The sequence below is a fragment of the Scyliorhinus torazame genome, chromosome 8, assembly GCF_047496885.1.
Source record: "Scyliorhinus torazame isolate Kashiwa2021f chromosome 8, sScyTor2.1, whole genome shotgun sequence".
Taxonomy (NCBI): domain Eukaryota; kingdom Metazoa; phylum Chordata; class Chondrichthyes; order Carcharhiniformes; family Scyliorhinidae; genus Scyliorhinus; species Scyliorhinus torazame.
The window spans coordinates 232,956,556-232,974,860 of record NC_092714.1 but is presented as its reverse complement, the minus strand read 5'-3'; the positions used below and the strand labels follow the sequence as shown (position 1 = coordinate 232,974,860).

Sequence of the window (18,305 nt, the reverse complement as noted above, 5' to 3'; positions counted from 1 at the left end):
TTCCATTGACTGCATGGACATTGCATTGTGGGCACCTTATGTGATCTCTACTGTTTTCCTGGACCACAAGGGTTTTCACTTCCTCAGTTTGCAGCTGGTGCACGACCACAGCCAGTGCATCATGCTGGGGAATGTCTGTTATTCTGGTTCCTCAAACTCAGCAGCTGAAGGGAGGCGAGGACTGCTGCATGGAACAGGTAAAATGCTTTTCCAGCACTGTTTGGGAGCCAGATGGAGCATGAGTACTTCCCCAGCCTAACAAGCAAACCTGTCAACCTCTCCAGTGATCATACCCTCCCCTGCAACCTGATGCCCTCCTGATGTCTTCCACAACTTCCAATTTCCTTCCAGTCCCCCAGGTACTCCACCATCTATTCTTACCCCTCTGATTTCTTGTACACCCCTCTCCAAAACTCTCCTTCTCTGATCTCTCTTGGGGGCCCTCCACAATCTTCTTCCCTCTTTTATCAATCTCTCCGGCCCTCCTCTACGATCACAGGCTGGAGCCACAAGCCTGCCTGCCTAACAACCTTGACACGTTCAGAATCTTGCTGAGAACTGCCAGGAGACTGATTTCAAAAGTGATAATTGGGCCCTTTTCATTAACTTTTGGAAGGCCTGAGGAAGACCCATCCTTCGAGCTTTCTTAACTGCAAAACTACCTCTTAACCTCCCACGAGTATCAGGGACAATGTCTCTTTAAATATATTCCTGAGGGAAGGCACGTATTCATTTAGAATATGTTTGTTTTCTTTTCAATGACATTACAGAATTTTCTTGATTTTAAATATTTAGAGGATTATACTTCAAATTTCTCCAATTTCCGATGAATATAGCAGATCTGTGGCCTCGGGTGGGTATAGTAATTCCTCAATCAACTATTCTTCTTCAGTTTCAGTGATTTGATCATCGTTCCTACTCTCCATTTTCTCCTTTCTTTCCGACTAATTTTGGTTCATTTTGCTATTGCTGTCCTAATTCCACACTAGCTTCTCATAATCTTCCAAGTAATAGCTTGTCAAAGACTTTGCAACAGTTGATGTATCTTACATCCACTGTATTACCTCTAATTGTCATGTCTGAAACCTCCTTTAAAGAATTGCTGTGTTCCATACTGTATCATGTACCATTTTGCCATTTCCTGCACTAAAAATACTAATTAAAAGGTCAAACTCATTCTCCAATATGGTCATACCTTCCTCCATTGCATTTCTACACACATTCCAGACACTGCGCCCACTCTTAGACCTCAAGCAAGACTGAGTTGAGTTGGTGCCCATCGGACCACTTGAAGCAGTATTACAGGGTGCTCACAACTTCAGCCACTGAATCACAAGATATTTTCGACCTCGATTTCCAGCTTCCAGATGGTGTATTCTACACTTGACAAAGTCCTTGAGAATATTTCTTCAGGAAATTCACTACCAACCCACAATTCCTCCACTAGGACCTCCAGAATGCATAAATAAAATAAGCCCTCAAGTCTGCAGCCAACAAGTCTTCTAGAGTTGTTAATTTGAGAAATGCAAGAAGTGCCACCCTATTTTAAGTGGTGCATTCACATTTAAAATAAATTTGAGGGAGAGACTGGGAGTTGTGCACATCATGTGCGCAGACTGTCTACTTCTGCAGAATTAAGAGGGCAGTCTGAAAATATGCCAAATGCCCATTCTTTGTCCTGGATGGTGTCAAGTTTCTTGAGTTTTTTTGAAGCTGCGCTCGCCCAAGTAAATGGAGAGTATTCCATCACACTCCTGTGTTTTGCGTTGTAGATGGTGAACATGCCTTGGGAAGTCAAGAGTTGAGTTACACTTTGCAGAATTCCTAGCTGAACATTGTGCGATTTTCTGTGAGCATCCCCACTTGTGACCTTATGACGGAGGGAAGGTCATTGATGAAGCAGCTGAAAACAATTGGGCCTAGGACTCTACCCTGAGGAACTCCTGCAGCGATACATCGGATTGAGATGATGGACCTCCAACAATGACAATCGTCTTCCTTTGTGCTAGATATGACTCCAACCAGCAGAGAGCTTTCCTCCTGATTCCTATTGACTTCAGTTTTGCTGAGGCTACTTAATGTCACACTCAGTCAAATGTTGCCTTGATGTCAAGTGCAGTCACTTCCAGCTCACCTCTTGGGTTCAGCTGTTTTGTCCCTGTTTTCACCAAGGTGGTAATGAGGCCAGGAGCTGAGTGGCCCTTGAGTGAGCAAATTATTGCTGAGTAAGTGCTGCTTGATAGCACTGTCGACAACTCCTCCCAAAACTTTGTTGATAATTGAGAGTAGATTGATAGGGCAGTAATTGGCTGGGTTGGATTGTCCTGCTTCATGTGTGCAGGAAGTACCTGATGTTACAATAGTGAGATGTTAGGAAATGGGATTGAAGATATGTAGTGGGTAATTTAGAGGTTAAAAGACTGAGGGTAATGGAGGTGAGGTGAGAGGTGGGCTGCGGACATTGGAGCCGGGTTAGCAGATTTCGATGGGCCTACGAGGCGAGCTGGGGGGGGAAGGGATCAATGCTGGGAGATATTTTTCGAGAGGAAATGTAGGAGGGGGGATTTTGGGAGGGGGCGAAGGGGTTCAATGTTAATAATGGATAGGGGCGGGTCAGGCTCATGGTGCAGGGCACGGTGGTATGATGATGGTGGATAAGAAGGGTGGTGGGGGGGTGAGAGACCCCCAGTTAGGACAGTCACGTGGAACGTGAGGGGGTTAGGAGGTCCGGTCAAGCGGTCAAGGGTGCTTGCGCATCTTAGAAGTTTGAAAGCTGATGTAGCAATGCTGCAGGAGACTCACTTGAGGGTGAAGGACAAGGTGAGACTTAAAAAGGGCTGGGTTAGTCAGGTGTTTCACTCTGGATTGACGGAAGGGCTCGAAGGGCTCAGCAAAAGAGTACGTTTCCAGATGGAGAAGGTGGTGGCTGATCAGGGGGGTAGATATGTGATTGTGACAGGGGCAATGGAGGGGAAGTTAGTGGCACTGTTAAGTATATACGGTCTCAATTGGGACGATGTGGGATTTGCGAAGAAGGTGTTTGGGGCCATCCCCGACTTGGACATACATGAACTGATAGTAGGGGGGGACTGGAACTTGGTGCAGGAGCCAAGGTTGGACAGGTCACAGCCGGGCTCGCTGGTCCCATCAGGGGGGGCAAAGGCGTTGGCTGGGCTAATGGTGGAAATGGGACGGGTGGACCCTTGGAGGTTTCTGCACCCGAGGGAGCGGGAGTACTCATTTTTCTCGGCAGTCTATAAGGTATACTCACGGATTGACTTTTTTGTGGTGGGAAAAGCTTTCTTGGCTGGGGTTGGAATACTCGGCAATTGCAGTATCAGATCATGCTCCGCATTGGGTGGATATGGTACTGGAGAAGGGGATAGCGCAGTGGCCGGGGTGGAAATTAGATGTGGGACTGTTGGGGGACCGAGGGTTCTGTGACAAAATTTATAAGGTAATTGACAACTGCCTTCGACACCTCACCCGTACAGTTGAAATCTACATATTCCTGAAAATGAAATGAAATGAAATGAAAATCGCTTATTGTGACAATAAGCGATTTTCATTTCATTTCATTTCATTTTCAGGAATATGTAGGTTTCAACTGTACGGGTGAGGTGTCGAAGGCAGTTGTCTGGGAGGCTCTCCAGGCAGTGGTGAGGGGTGAGGTGATCTCGTTTAAGGCCAGGGTGGACAAAGATTAGAGGTTGGAGTGGCTGAGGGTAACAGATGAGATGTTGGAGGTAGATAGGAGTTATGCAGAAGATGGGGACCCAGCGAAGTTGGAAAAGAGGAAGGAACTATAGGCGAGCTTTGACCGACTATCTACCAGGAAGGCGGTGCGCCAACTGAGGCGGGCAAGGGGTGCAGTTTACGAGCATGGAGATAAGGAAGGTCATGTTAGCAGTTCAGCTTCGGAAGGAGGCAGCGGTAAGGGAAATTGTTCAGATGAGGGAAAGGGCAGGGTAGTTGGTGGTGGCTCCAGAACTGATTAACAAAGTCTTTGAGGAATTCTATGAGAGGTTGTACAGGTCAGGGCCACGTGGGGGAGACCGGGAGATGCAGAATTTCTTGATGGACTGGAGTACCCGAGGTTAGGAGAGGGGTACAGGGCTACATTAGAAGGAGCGATAGTGGAGTGGGAGATAAAAGATGCAATTGGAAGGATGCAGTCGGGGAAGGTGGCAGGGCCGGATGGGTTTCCGGTGGAATATTATAAAAAATTCAAGGATAAGCTGGCACCCCTGATGGTGGGGATGTTTGATGAGGCGATAGGGAAGGGGGTGTTGCCACAAACTTTGGGGCAGGCATCGATTTCCCTGTTCCTTAAAAAAGATAAGGGGCGAAATTCTCCGGAAACAGCGCGATGTCCGCCGACTGGCGCCCAAAACGGCGCCAATCAGACGGGCATCGCGCCGCCCCAAAGGTGCGGAATGCTCCGCATCTTTGGGGGCCGAGCCCCAACATTGAGGGGCTAGGCCGACGCCGGAGGAATTTCCGCCCCGCCAGCTGGCGGAAACAGCCTTTGTTGCCCCGCCAGCTGGCGCGGAAATGACATCTCCGGGCGGCGCATGCGCGGGAGCGTCAGCGGCCGCTGACAGTTTCCTACGCATGCGCAGTGGAGGGAGTCTCTTCCACCTCCGCCATGGTGGAGACCATGGCGGAGGCGGAAGGGAAAGAGTGCCCCCACGGCACAGGCCCGCCCGCGGATCGGTGTGCCCCGGTCGCGGGCCAGGCCACCGTGGGTTCACCCCCGGGGTCAGATCGCCCCGCGCCCCCCCCAGGACCCCGGAGCTCGCCCACGCCGCCTTGTCCCGCCGGTAAGGTAGGTGATTTAATTTACGCCGGCGGGACAGGCAATTTATCGGCGGGACTTCGGCCCATCCGGGCCGGAGAATCGAGCGGGGGGGCCCGCCAACCGGCGCGGCGCGATTCCCGCCCCCGCCGAATATCCAGTGCCTGAGACTTCGGCAACCGGCGGGGGCAGGATTCACGCCAGCCGCCAGCGATTCTCCGACCCGGCGGGGGGTCGGAGAATGTCGCCCAAGGATCCAACAGAGTGTGGGTCGTCTAGGCCCATATCACTTTTAAACATAGACGCAAAAGTATTGGCGAAGTTACTGACAGGTAGGCTGGAGGAGTTCCTCCCAAAGGTGATAGGTGAAGCTGAGATGGGGTTCGTGAGAGGGAGGCAGCTCTTTTCAAATGTTAGAAGGGTATTGAATGTAGTTATGGCACCGGCAGAGGGGAAGGAAACAGAGGTGGTTGTGGCATTGGACGCTGAAAAGGCATTTGACCGGGTAGAACAGGGGGTGCTTAATGGCAGTTCTGGAGCGGTTTGGGATTGGACCAAGATTTTTGGACTGGGTAAAGCTACTATATAAGGAACCGAGGGCAAGTGTCTGCACAAATAACATCAGCTCGAGATACTTTTCTCTCCACTGTGGGACTAGGCAAGGATGTCCTTTGTCCCCTCTGCTGTTTGCACTCGCGATTGAGCCGTTGGCCATTGCATTAAGAAGTTCGGGGGTATGGAAAGGAATAGTGCGGGTGGGACAAAGCATAGGGTGTCCTTATATGCCGATGACTTGCTGTTATACGTGTCAGAACCGAATGTCATAAGGGAAATATTGGAGCTGCTTTGGGTGTTTGGGTCTTTCTCGGGGTACAAACTAAATCGAGACAAGAGTGAGTATTTTGTGGTGCCTCAGCCGGGGGACTCACTTTAGATACCTGATGGCTCAGGTTGCCCGGGAGTGAGGTGGGGGGGGGGGGGGGGTATACATTTCTAGTTTGGTGGGGAGAGTGAAAGCCGATCTGGCAAGGTGGAATGGTCTCCCTCTGTCATTGGCGGGTCGGATATAGCGGTTAAAATGAACGTGTTGCCATGATTTCTGTTTATTTTTCAATGCCTGCCGATTTTCCTACCAAAGGCATTTTTCAGAGAGATTGATGGAAGGATTACTTCGTTCATATGGGGAGGGAAGGTGGTCAGAGTTAGAAAGGTGCTGCTACAGAGGGGAAGGCAGGCAGGGGATTTGGGTCTTCCGAACCTGATGTATTACTACTGGGCGGCGAATGTGGAGAAGGTGCGGAGCTGGGTCAGAGGGGTTGATTCCCAGTGGGTCAGAATGGAGGAGAGTTTGTGCAGGGGGTCGGGATTGAAGGCACTAGCAACAGCGCCACTCCCGATGGCCCCAGGGGAATACTCAGGGAGTCTGGTAATTATAGCTTCATTGAGAATTTGGAGGCAGTTTTGCCAACACTTCGGGTTGGGGGCAGGGTCAAGGGAAATGCCGATTCGGGAGAACCACAGATTTGAGCCAGGGAAGTGTGATGGAAATTTTTAGAAATGGGAGGAGAAGGGGATTAAGACACTAAAAGATTTGTTTCTTGGGGGTCGGTTTGCAGGATTGAAGGAGCTGGAAGTGAAGTATGGGCTGGAGCAGGGGGAAATGTTTAGATACATGCAGGTTCGAGATTTTGCCAGAAAGAAGATAGAGGTTTCTGGTGGAGTCGGCCTCCACATTGCTGGAGGAGGTGCTGACGACATGGGGACTGGAGAAGGGGGTAGCGTCGGCGGTTTACGGAGCTATTTTGGAAGAGGAGAAGGCACCATTGGAAGGGATCAAAGCAAAGTGGGAGGAAGAGTTGGGAGAGGGTATGGAGAAGGGTTCTGGTGTGAGGTGCTCCGGAGGGTGAACCCTCCACCTCGTGCGCGAGCTTGGGGCTAATACAGCTGAAGGTGGTATACAGAGCACACCTCACGATGGCGAGGATGAGACGATTCTTTGAAGGGGTGGAAGATATATGTGAACGTTGCGGGGGGGGGGGGGGGAGGTGGGGGGGGGGGGGGGTGGGGCGCAACTCCCGTTCGTATGTTTTGGTCCTGTCCAAAGCTAGAAGATTACTGGAAGGAGGTTTTTAGGTAATCTCTAAAGTGGTGCACGTGAAACGACCCAGGCCCTCGGGAGGCCATATTTGGGGTGTCGGACCAGCCGGGATTGGAAACGGGTGCGGAGGCAGATGTTGTAGCCTTCGCCTCATTGATCGCCCGAAGGTGGATCCTGATGGGATGGAGCACAACCTCTTCACCCTGTGCCCTGGCGCGGCGGGGGTCCTGTTGGAATTCTTGACACTTGAGAAGGTTAAGTTTGAACTGAGGGGAAGGATGGAGGGGCTCTACAATTCATGGGCATTATTCATTTTGCACTTTCAAGAACTGGATCACATCGAACATTAGTTGGGGGGGGGGGGGAGGGGGGCTGTGTGTGTTAATGGTGACTATGGGTGATTCCTGATTCCTTATTGTCATTTGTTTATGTGAACATGCGGGCTAATGTTTGGGGTTTTGTGGGAGGATGGGATCGTTGTTATTGGTATGGGGATTGACATATTTGTCACTGATTGTTGTTTATTGTTGGTGGGTGTAAATTTGAGAGAAAATGTGAAAAAGGAGGAGAATTAAAAAAAATGTTTTAAAAGATTGAGGGTAAAACTGTTAGCATTGAGCGAGAGGTATGTGCCCACACCTGGCCTGAGTTACATTGTCAGACTTAAACCCGTTAATACGAATAAACAGGGTACCCCTCTTCAGCCAGGGTGATTCACTGAAGATCCATTATCCTCCGGGACATTGTGATCGACCAGCCAGTAGCTCATTACAGAGTCTGATGGCCTCTTTTGTCTGTAAATTGGAGATTAGTTGCATATTCATAGAATGGCCCTGTTCTTTTGTGTAAATGGGAGTGGGCAATCAAAAGCCCAGATAGCGATGATGAGTTCAAGTCTGGACACTCCAGGACAGAACCATTGTTTGTGGTGGTGGACGGAGCTCAGAGAGAGAAGAAGATTTTTGTTCGAACAGGTGGGGCCGAAGGATTTGGAAAATTACCGTCAGAGGTCATGAAAAGCTGCCACAGAGATATGCTTTCAAAAAGGGGTCTCAAGGATCTGCACTAACAGCAGCAATATATTCTGTAAATGCAGGTATCATTGTTACCTGCCTGCATAAGTGGTGTTGAGTTAAAATGTTCATTTGACGTGCTGTTTAATTCATAGAATTCACAGTGCAGAAGGAGGCCATTCGGCCCATCGAGTCTGCACCGGCTCTTGGAAAGAGCACCCTACCCAACCGCACACCTCCACCCTATCCCCATAACCCAATAACCCCACCCAACACTAAGGGCAATTTTGGACACTAAGGGCAATTTAGCATGGCCAATCCACCTAACCTGCACATCTTTGGACTGAAGGAGGAAACCAGAGCACCCAGAGGAAACCCACGCACACACGGGGAGAACATGCAGACTCTGCACAGACAATGTCCCGTAGTGTGATAAAGCTACCTGTGAGGTAATTTGGGGTTTTGTCTGATACCATTCTGTGAAACGCCTTAGATGGTTTACTACATTGTAGCAGCTCTATAAATGCAAGTTGATGAGTCCAAATTGCAAAACTGCACACAATTTAACACTTTGTATGGAGTTTTAAGGGATTTATATTTGTATTGTTCCATATTAGAAATAAACTATAGTTTTTAGTGGGTTTAATTTAGTGTTTCTGTGTAAGAAAGGGTAAACCTATAGTTAGATTCATGTTGAACAAAGGTGTTTAATATATGTGGGTGTTTGGTCAGTTCAAATTGTGCTTAGAGAGGGTTACGGCGTGAAAAGTAAATACACTTGGAGAAGTTTAAATGCCGTTGCTTAGCAACAAGGGCACCTTTAGGGTAGTAAGGCATTTTGGGATTATGTGTTTTAGCTGTATTTATAGCAGGTGGTTGTAGCCAGCCACAGAGGGAACATCTTTCTCAGCTTTGCCAGAGTAATGGATAACAAATAAGTGCAGTAAAATAAAGAAATAGTTAAGGAAACTTAAAAAATGAAGAGAAGTTTCCAAAAATCTGAAGTTCAGGGAACAAAGAGAAAGGGGACTAGGGCCAGGCACTGTTGGAAAACCTGGAGCGGATTGTTAATGCAAACCACTGATGGAAGCATTGTTTGAAAGAAGATTTTGAAGCATGTCTTTTTGGGAGCGGAGTTTGAGAACACTCGTGACAATTATCTGAGGGGATTTTGAGAAGAAACCCAAGGAAGATCGGTTGAGTGGCATTGGCCAATTGGTTTCAGAGTAGGGTGCTATGTTTGAAAACTCTATACATTTGTGAAGCTGTGGGGTGAGTAAAGGCGTATTGTATTATAATTTAAAAATTTCATGTTTAATAAATATTTTTCCTTGTTGTTAAAAATGAATATCAGTCCTGTGATTCTGTTCCTCCCCATTTTCTAAAAAAAAGTAAAAGTTACAATTGTTTGAGCCAGGGTTTCATTGTGGAATTTTATCATTCAGTAGTAACACCAACTGGGATCGTAATAACTTTTAATAAATTGCATGGAAATATTTCTCAGCACTAACTTCTATGGTTTAAACAAAGCAGTCTTAACCAATGATTTTGGGGTTGCTCAAAAAAGAGGAATAAAAAGTATGAGTGAGCAAGCAAGAGTTTAGAATTCTATTGGATAGTTTACATGGAGAAAGAGCATCAGACGTGAATAACCACAGACCTGGGGCGTCATTCTCCGACCCCCCGCCAGGTCGGAGAATCGCCGGGGGCTGCTGTGAATCCCGCCCCCGCTGGTTGCCGAAGTCTCCGGCACCGGAGATTCAGCGGAGGCGGGAATCGCGCCGCGCCGGTTGGCGGGCCCCCCCGCTCGATTCTCCGGCCTGGGTGGGCCGAAGTCCCGGCGATAAATTGCCTGTCCCGCCGGCGTAAATTAAAGTACCTATTTACCGGCGGGACAAGGCAGCGCGGGCGGGCTCCGGGGTCCTGGGGGGGGGCGCGGGGCGATCTGACCCCGGGGGGTGCCCCTACGGTGGCCTGGCCCGCGATCAGGGCCCACCGTTCCGCGGGCGGGCCTGTGCCATGGGGGCACTCTTTCGGAAGAGACTCCCTCCACTGCGCATGCGCGGGAAACTGTCAGCGGCCGCTGACGCTCCCGCGCATGCGCCGTCCGGAGATGTCATTTCCGCGCCAGCTGGCGGGGCAACAAAGGCCGTTTCCGCCAGCTGGTGGGGCGGAAATTCTTCCGGTGCTGGCCTAGCCCCTCAATGTTGGGGCTCGGCACCCAAAGATGCGGAGTATTCCGCACCTTTGGGGCAGCGCGATGTCCGTCTGATTGGCGTCGTTTTGGGCGTCAGTCGGCGGACATCGCGCCGTTTCAGGAGAATTTCGCCCCTGTTTCTGTGATGTGAGATTCGGTAACTGTCGACACCTGAGTTGGCCAAGTCCCGATTTAAAATGGAGAACAGCAAAGGCTGAAGGGAAATTCAGCCAACACAGGCAGAAACCAGCAGGTGCAAGTTACTGTGGATTAAACTCTGAAAAAGCCCAGACAGCATCGATACCAACAGCCATCTGCATAATAATGTAGCAGCCATCTACATACTAATGCGCGATCCCCAGGAACAATCGCAACATTTGGGACAAACAAAGCTAAGCCAGACTCCCCGGCGCCACCAGGAGCCAATACAAAAGAGGTTAATGGATACCTCAAGACCGCCCATCGATCAGGGAACCGCTCCAGTATTGGGGAAATTGAACCAAGCGATTGGAACAAAGTCCAATCACCTAGAACCAGGTACAGGGTCCGCCCCAAAAAGCGGTAAGCCCCTGGGGACTATAAAGTTAAGCCCTCAAGTTCAAATCGTCCTTCTTGACCGGGTCACACAGCAACGTGAACTAACCTTGACCGTGACCGGTTCAACTGCCGCCAAGAAACCATAAGTCTTAAGTCAACGCTCGCTACGAGATAGGCGCTCCTAGCTACCAGTCCATACCAGCTTTGAATCCCGCAGTTTCAGAATCCGAACAAAAGGCCATTTGTTCCCCTGACCTGGTGGGCCAGTCCGAAGTTAAGTATAGGCCTGTTAGTTGTAGAAGTAGCTTAGAAGTAGAATTTGTGCATGAGTAGTGATTTACTGTGTATAATAAATGTGCTTTGACTTGAATCTTACTACTTGGTGTACTGAGTTATTGATCATTACTTGAACTTGAACCTCGTGGCGGTATCATAAAGATACCTGGTGACTCGAGAGCAAAGGTTATAGAACAGAGCCAATTGAACCAACCAAAAGTTAGCAACATAACTCAGCAGCAACTGTCGTCAGGAATAATGATGCTTTGTGTTCCTAGTAGCCCCAGGTGTCACATTCTTCATGAACCTGCCAATATTTCAAAAAAAATGTTGCTTTGTATGTGTATGTGTGCATGTGATATTTATAATATACAACACACACTTCCTATAAATGTGATAAAACTTTCCCTATTGCACTGATTTCACGGAACAGAATTTGATTTATTAAGACATCTTTATATGAAGTAGCATATCGTCCAACAGCTATGCCACAGGGAATCCCCTAGTAGAATAGAGTAAAAATCAGATTTTCTTTTAAAATCAGGTGGTATTTTGAAACCATATCAAGAGCCAATGCGGAAAAATTGCTTCAGGCTGCAGACAACGAAAATGGAACTTTCCTTGTCCGTAAAAGTGAGACTGGTGACAGTGACTATTCAATATCAGGTATGCGAAATATGGTTAAGTGAAAAGCAACGCTTCTTTGAAAGTTAAGTTGTAATAAATGTGTAATAAATGGTTTGATGGGTCAATACAGATGGAATGTGATACTGAGTTCAGGAGATCAGGTATTCTTGGATTTGATCCCAACTCTGTGATTGGTTACTCCATCTCAATCAAGCTAATGGTGAGAATTATGGGCTGATGTTTGAAAATATCAACCAAAATTCCTACTTCTGATTGCTGCTCGCTGACCCCTGCAGGGAGGTCTGTTTGGTTTACCTTAAGAGTAAATCAGGTGTTCTGTTGTTTTACTGAATGATCAAGTATGCATGCTCCTTCAAGCCCCAAGGGAATCTTCCCAAAGTGCACCTCAAGATATTAAAGATTATTATTAGATAAAAACAGAACTCAGCCTTCTTTCTGTATATTACAGCATAAAGAGAGATAGTTGGCGAAAAATCTTCATTGTGTTATGAGATTTTTAAAAAATATATTCTTATTCAGAAAAGATTTTCATTATAACAATAGTCACAACAATACTGCAAAGCCCAATAGGATACAAACTACACCCACCCAAACCCCTTCTCCCCCGAAAGCCATCCATAAAGAAAGCAAAACCTTTTCAATGTCAACATGATCCAGACTGTCCACACACCCTACACAAGAATCATCTTCCACTAAGTCCCTTTCTTTGGTGAACACTGATGCAAAGTACTCATTTAGCACCCCGCCCATTTCCTCTGGCTCAACACATAGATTCCACGCACTGTCCTGAAGTGGTCCAATCCTTTCCCTGGCCACCCTCTTGCTTTTTACCTATGAATAAAAAGCTCTGGTATTCACCTTAATCCTACTTGCCAAGGACTTTTCATGACCCCTCCTAACTGTTGTGGAAAAAACTAGCCAAAACTTCGAGGTTTCGCAAAGGTCTTTTATTATAACACGAAGTTCGTGGAGGGAGTTAGAGTGACCACCGTCCTTCTAATTGTCCCCACCTTACAAGAGTATAGCAGTACTTTATATGGTTTAATAAGCAATATTATGGAAAAACGAGGCATTCCTTTGATAAGCCCAGACACAGACAAGCGAGCAGATTTAAACAACAGGCCTTGAATTCCCAGCCTAAGGACAATAATAATCGTCTACTCTCAGCAAAATGTGCAGCTGTGCACTTGTTTACATAGTCTGACCTTCTGCCTATTACATGCAGAACTTCTTGACTGAAATAAAGCTAATATATCCATCATGCTTTGCCAAGTGCCCATTGCCATGAAATATAGCCAAGCAGCCAGTTAAGAAGGAATACAGGGTATTAAGGCAACTAATCCACCAACTAAAGTTCCTTCTACACTAACCCTCCTAATTTCCCGCTTCAGTACCTTCCTACTTTCTTTATACTCCTCAAGGGTTTTGATTGTCCCCATTCTTCGAGGCCCTACAAAAGTCTCTTTTTTCTTTTTGACAAGGTTCACAATATCCCTCATTATCCAAGGCTCCCTAAACTTCCCATACTTATCTTTCATTCTCTCAGGAACGTAGCTTTCCTGAATTCTGTCACTTGAAAGACTCCCACATGTCCAATGTTGATTTACTCTCCAACAGCCGCACCCAATCCAAAATCTTCAATTCCTGTCTAATGTTATCGTAATTTGTTATCAGTGATGACATGTTGTCACCTCATAGAGAACACTCCTGCAATTGATACCACTATTCAAAAAATTATAGCTGAAAATCCAATGGGGAAAAACACTTGTGTGCCTCCTAAAAATATTCATGCAAGCGTAAAGCAAATTAATTGTGTAAATTCACTCCTGTTCTGAGGTAGGTGGGGCTCGGGAAGAATGGCCATAAATTTAGGCCCCTCCTCTCTCGGGTAGCATGCCCAAAGAGAGTATTGGTGACCATAAGCCCATAAGATAAAGGGACTGATCTACCGGCCACATTGCGCTCCAGCGAGAGCGCAGCGTTGCTGGTAGATCCTGGGTGAGGCCTCCTGCGACCTTCCCGGCATGGTATATACCCAAGTACCACGAGCCATTGGAATCAGAATCCCACCCAAAAGGCAAAGACCAAACGGCATTACCTCCTCAAAGAATTCAAACAGATTTGTCAGCCATGACCATCCCTTGACGAAGCCGTGCTGAATCAGTCCTATTTTATCATGCATTTCCAACTACTCTGCAATTTCATCCTTAATAATGGACTCTAAAATCTTACCAAAGACCGACAGGCTAACCAGCCTATAACTTCCCATCTTCAAACTCTCGCCCTTCTTAAACAAGGGTGTTACATTAGCCAATTCCAGTCACCTGGAACCCTCCCTCACTCTAGTGATTCCTGCAAGGCCACCACCAATGCCTCCACAATCTCCTCAGCTATCTCCTTCAGAATCCTGCGGTGTAGTCGATCCAGTGCAGGTGATTTATCCACCTTCAGATCTTTCAGCTTCCCCAGCAGCTACTCCTTAACGATGGTCACTACACTCGCCTCTGCCCCCTGACTCTCTTGAAGTTCTGGTATGCCACAGGTGTCTTCCACCTTGAAGACTGATGCAAAGTACCTATTCAGTTCCTCTGTTGAATCTTGCTTCCCCATTACTACTTCTCCCTCATTTTTCAGTGGTCTAATGCCCATTCTTGCCTCTCTCTTACCTTTTATATGTCAAAAAGAATTCTTTCAATCTTCTTCTATATTACTAGCTAGCTTGCACTCATATTTCATTTTCTTCCCCTATTGCTTTTTTAATTGTCCTTTGCTTTCTTTCAAAGGCTTCCCCAATCCTCTGGCTTCCCACTAATCCTCACCACATTATATGCTTTTTCTTTTGCTTTTATGCTGTCCCTGACGTCCCTTGTCAGCCATAGTTGCCTCGTCCACCCCTTAGCATGTTTCCTTCTCCTTGGAATGAATTTGTGTTGCCTCCCAATTGTCCCCTAAAAACCACTGCCAGTGTTGTTCCAACGTCTTCCCCTTTAGGCTCCCTTTCCAATCAATTCTGGCCAGCTCCTCCCTCATGTCTTTGTAGTTACCTTTATTCAATTGTAATGCTATTACATCCAATTCCAGCTTCTCCCTCTCAAACTGCAGAGTGAATTCTATCATATTGTGGTCACTGCTCCCTCAGGGTCCCTTCACCTTCAGCTTCCTAATTAAGTCCGCCTCGTTACATATCGCCAAAGTCCAGAATTGGCTGTTCCCTAGTGGGTCCTACCACAAGCTGTTCCAAAAAACCATCTCGTAGACATTCCACAAATTCCTTTACTTGGGATTCGCTATCAACCTGATTTTCCCAGACCACCTGCATATTGGAGTCCTCCATGATTATTGCAATATTGCCGTTGTTATATGCCTTTTCTATCTCCAGATTTATTTTCTGCCCCACATCCTAACTACAGCTAGGGGGTCTGTACATAACTCCCATCAGGGTCTTTCTTCCTTTGAGATTCAACTCGACCCATACAGATTCTACGCCTTCTGACCTTATATCGCTTCTTGCTATCGATTTAATTTCTGACTAACAAGGCAACCCCACCCGCTGTGTGTGTCTGCCTGTCCTTTCAATAGGACACATATCCTTGGATATTTAGAATACAGCCCTGATCCACTTGCAGCCATATCTCTGTGATGCCCACAACATCATACCCACCAATTTCAATGAGCCCTACAAGCTCATGTATCTTATTTTGTATACAGCGATCATTTCGGTACAACACCCTCAGTCCTGCGTTGACCGCCCCTCCCCTCAAATCAAAACCTTTGATTTTCTAATTTTCCATACAACTGAACCTCCCCCACTATTTAATTTAAAGCGCTATCTACGGCCCTAGTTATCTGATTCGTCAGGACTCTGGTCCCAGCATGATTCAGGTGAAGACAATCCCATCGGAACAGCCCCCTCCTTCCTCAGTACTGGTGCCAATGTCCCATGAATTTGAACCCATTTCTCCCACACCAACCTTTGAGCCATGCATTTACTTTTTTAACCTCATTGATCCTGTGCCAATTTGCTGGTGGCTCAGGTAGTAATGCAGAGATTATTATCTTTTTGGTTCTGCTTTTTAATTTTGCCCCTAGCTGCTTATATTCCTTCAGCAGATCCTTGTTTTCCTTATTTCATTGGTACCTACATGGACCATGACAATTGGATCTTTACCCTCCCACTTCAAGTTCCTCTGCAGCCCAGGTGAGATATTCCAAACTCAAGGACCAGGTAGGCAAAACAACCTTCGGGACTCTTGTTCCTGGTCACAGAGAACAGTGTCAATGCCCCTAACTATAATCTCCCCGATTACAACTACATTTTTTTCCCCCGGCACGAATGGTGCCCTGTACCACGGTGCTGTGGTCAGTTTGCTCGTCCTCCCCACAGTCCCCCATCTCACCCACACAGGGAGCAAGAGTCTCAAACCTGTTGGACAAGGATAAGGGCTGAGGATCCTGCAACCATACATCCTGGATCCCTCTGCCTACCTCACTCATAGTCACACCCTTCTGTTCCTGACCACTGGCCGAATTCAAGGTAGTTTATCTGAGGGGTGTGACTGCCTCCTGAAGCACAACATCCAGGTAACTCTCTCCCTCTCTGATGTGTCGCAGCGTCTAAAACTCAGACTCCAGCTCATTAACTCTGAGTCGAAGTTCCTCAAGCAACCAACACAGGTGTGTCACTAGGAACCACAATGGGGTCCACCAGCTCCCACATCATTCAGGTGCAACACATCACCTGGCTCTTGTTTTTTTTTAAATTTCCAGCTGGACTTTCTAACTAAAATATTTCTCTTTTTATCTTTAATCTAAAGCAGTTTAGAATAGATAATGCAACTTAGCAGTTACTTGACCATGGAATTCCATTGGATTAGTCCATGGTTATGTTTGGCAAAGTGCTGCCTTCTGCAGCATGGCTGAACAGGAAAGTCTCCTGCTCTTACCACCTGCCATTGGGAAGGATTTGCAAGCTGATAATCAACCTGTTTGGCCTCAAACAAGTTGACCCTCAAGACCCAGAGTGGGAATTGAACCTTGGATGCTACCACTGCACAGCAAGATCGCTCTTAAAATTAGGCTAGCACAAATAAGACAGAATAATAGCGACATTACTGAGGTCTCCCAGGCTGCAAGTCACCTGGGCACAGCAGAGCAGAAAGGTGGCAGGGAAGTATGTCAAGTGGGTCAGGTCTACTGAAAGGCAGATGTGAAGCTAAGTCTGGGCTGTGACCCGTGTGGTGATGTGCATCAATGTAAATGCATGTAGGCTAGCTAGACACTAGAGGGAGCACCAGAAACATCACACACACACACTTAACCAATAGATCAGATAGATAGGACACGACCAATAGACATTCACGATACACAAGGAGGTGACACGACCACAGGGGGGCATTACACCAACCCATATATAAAGGACACCACACACATGATCAGCCTCTTTCCAGTGGAGACAGTCAGTGAGTACAGACACGGGGTTGATTCAATATTACACCCACCACTTGGATTGCAGCAGCTGGTTAGTCAGTCTGGGTAGCTGTAGTAGGATTAGCAGCAGTGTGGAACCCAAGTAATAGAAGTGTAAATAGTTTAATAAACGTGTTGAAGTTATCTCCACGTCTGAACCTTCCTTTGTTAAGTGCACCACAAGGAAGCCGCTTATGTTACACCTACAACATAACAAACCATGGTACCAGGACTGAACTGTTTCAATCCATATAGCCATACCTCAGCGTACAGTGACAACCAGCAACGATACCCAGGCAAGATGTTCGAGATCCGGGTTCCGCAGCAGCTCCAGTGCCACGGCGATCTCCGCGAAAATTGGCAGGCATTCCAGCAAAGGTTTGAAATCTTCCTGGTGGCAGTCGAACTAGAAGACCTGGCCGATGCTGAAAGGACAGAGCTTCGCCTCACCATAGTCGGGGCCAGAGCAGAAGAAATCTTTAAAAAATTCAAGTTCTCCAAAGGGCAAAACAGGAGCTAATTCCAGGCAGTCCTGGACAAATTCGGCAAATACTGTGAGGAAAACACACTCCAACCAGCAAGAAAAGGTGAGAAGCGCCAGTACTCACCCCGAGGCCGAGATCCCGGAGCAGAGAACAGTTTTGATCGATGGCCATCTTTCTAAAGGGTCTGCACTTGCGCAGTTGCCAGACGCCGCGTATGCACAATCACGAAAACGGCCATCGGTAAAGCAATCGCTTCCTACATGCTACGTCACATGCTTCATGATGTCAGAGGCCCGGACCACGCCCATTTAAAGAGGAAACGTCCCAAATCAAAGAAAAAATCGTTTAAAGCTGTAAAACAACCTTCCTTCACCTGGAATGACAGCACTATGCCTCAAATTGAACCAGGAACTGAAATTAACCTCCGACGAACCCTGCAACAAGCAGTTACCTATGCCCAAACTGATGATTCCGACCTTGAATACTTCAATACCGACTTTTACATTTTCTCTGGACCTCGCGAGCCCAATGCCAGCTCCGACGCAAACAGTGATGATATGGTCCTAGAAGACTACGACTCGAGCCGAACCTTTCACCTTGGGAGGCTACCCCAGTACCAAATCCGAACCGCAACTAGACATGTTGCACATTAGCGATCCCCATAGTGAATCTGACGCAGATGCGGATTCATTCTTCGGATTTGAGGATCTTCAGTCCAGCAGATATGACATCCCAACTCGTGAGTGCAGGATGATGCTGCAGCCTGAAACCAAGAGACAGAGAGCGG

General features: G+C 47.3%; 1 protein-coding gene across 3 annotated transcripts in view; it reads left to right on the top strand.

The window, feature by feature from the left end:
• LOC140428452 (tyrosine-protein kinase Srms-like) overlaps positions 1 to 18,305 on the top strand; it is a 95,754-nt gene that overhangs the window by 16,831 nt on the left and 60,618 nt on the right. For all 3 annotated transcript variants that reach the window (XM_072514929.1, XM_072514928.1, XM_072514927.1), the window contains exon 2: positions 11,464 to 11,585. In XM_072514929.1, coding sequence (XP_072371030.1) covers positions 11,464 to 11,585 — 122 coding nt within the window. The remainder of the gene's footprint in view (positions 1 to 11,463; positions 11,586 to 18,305) is intronic.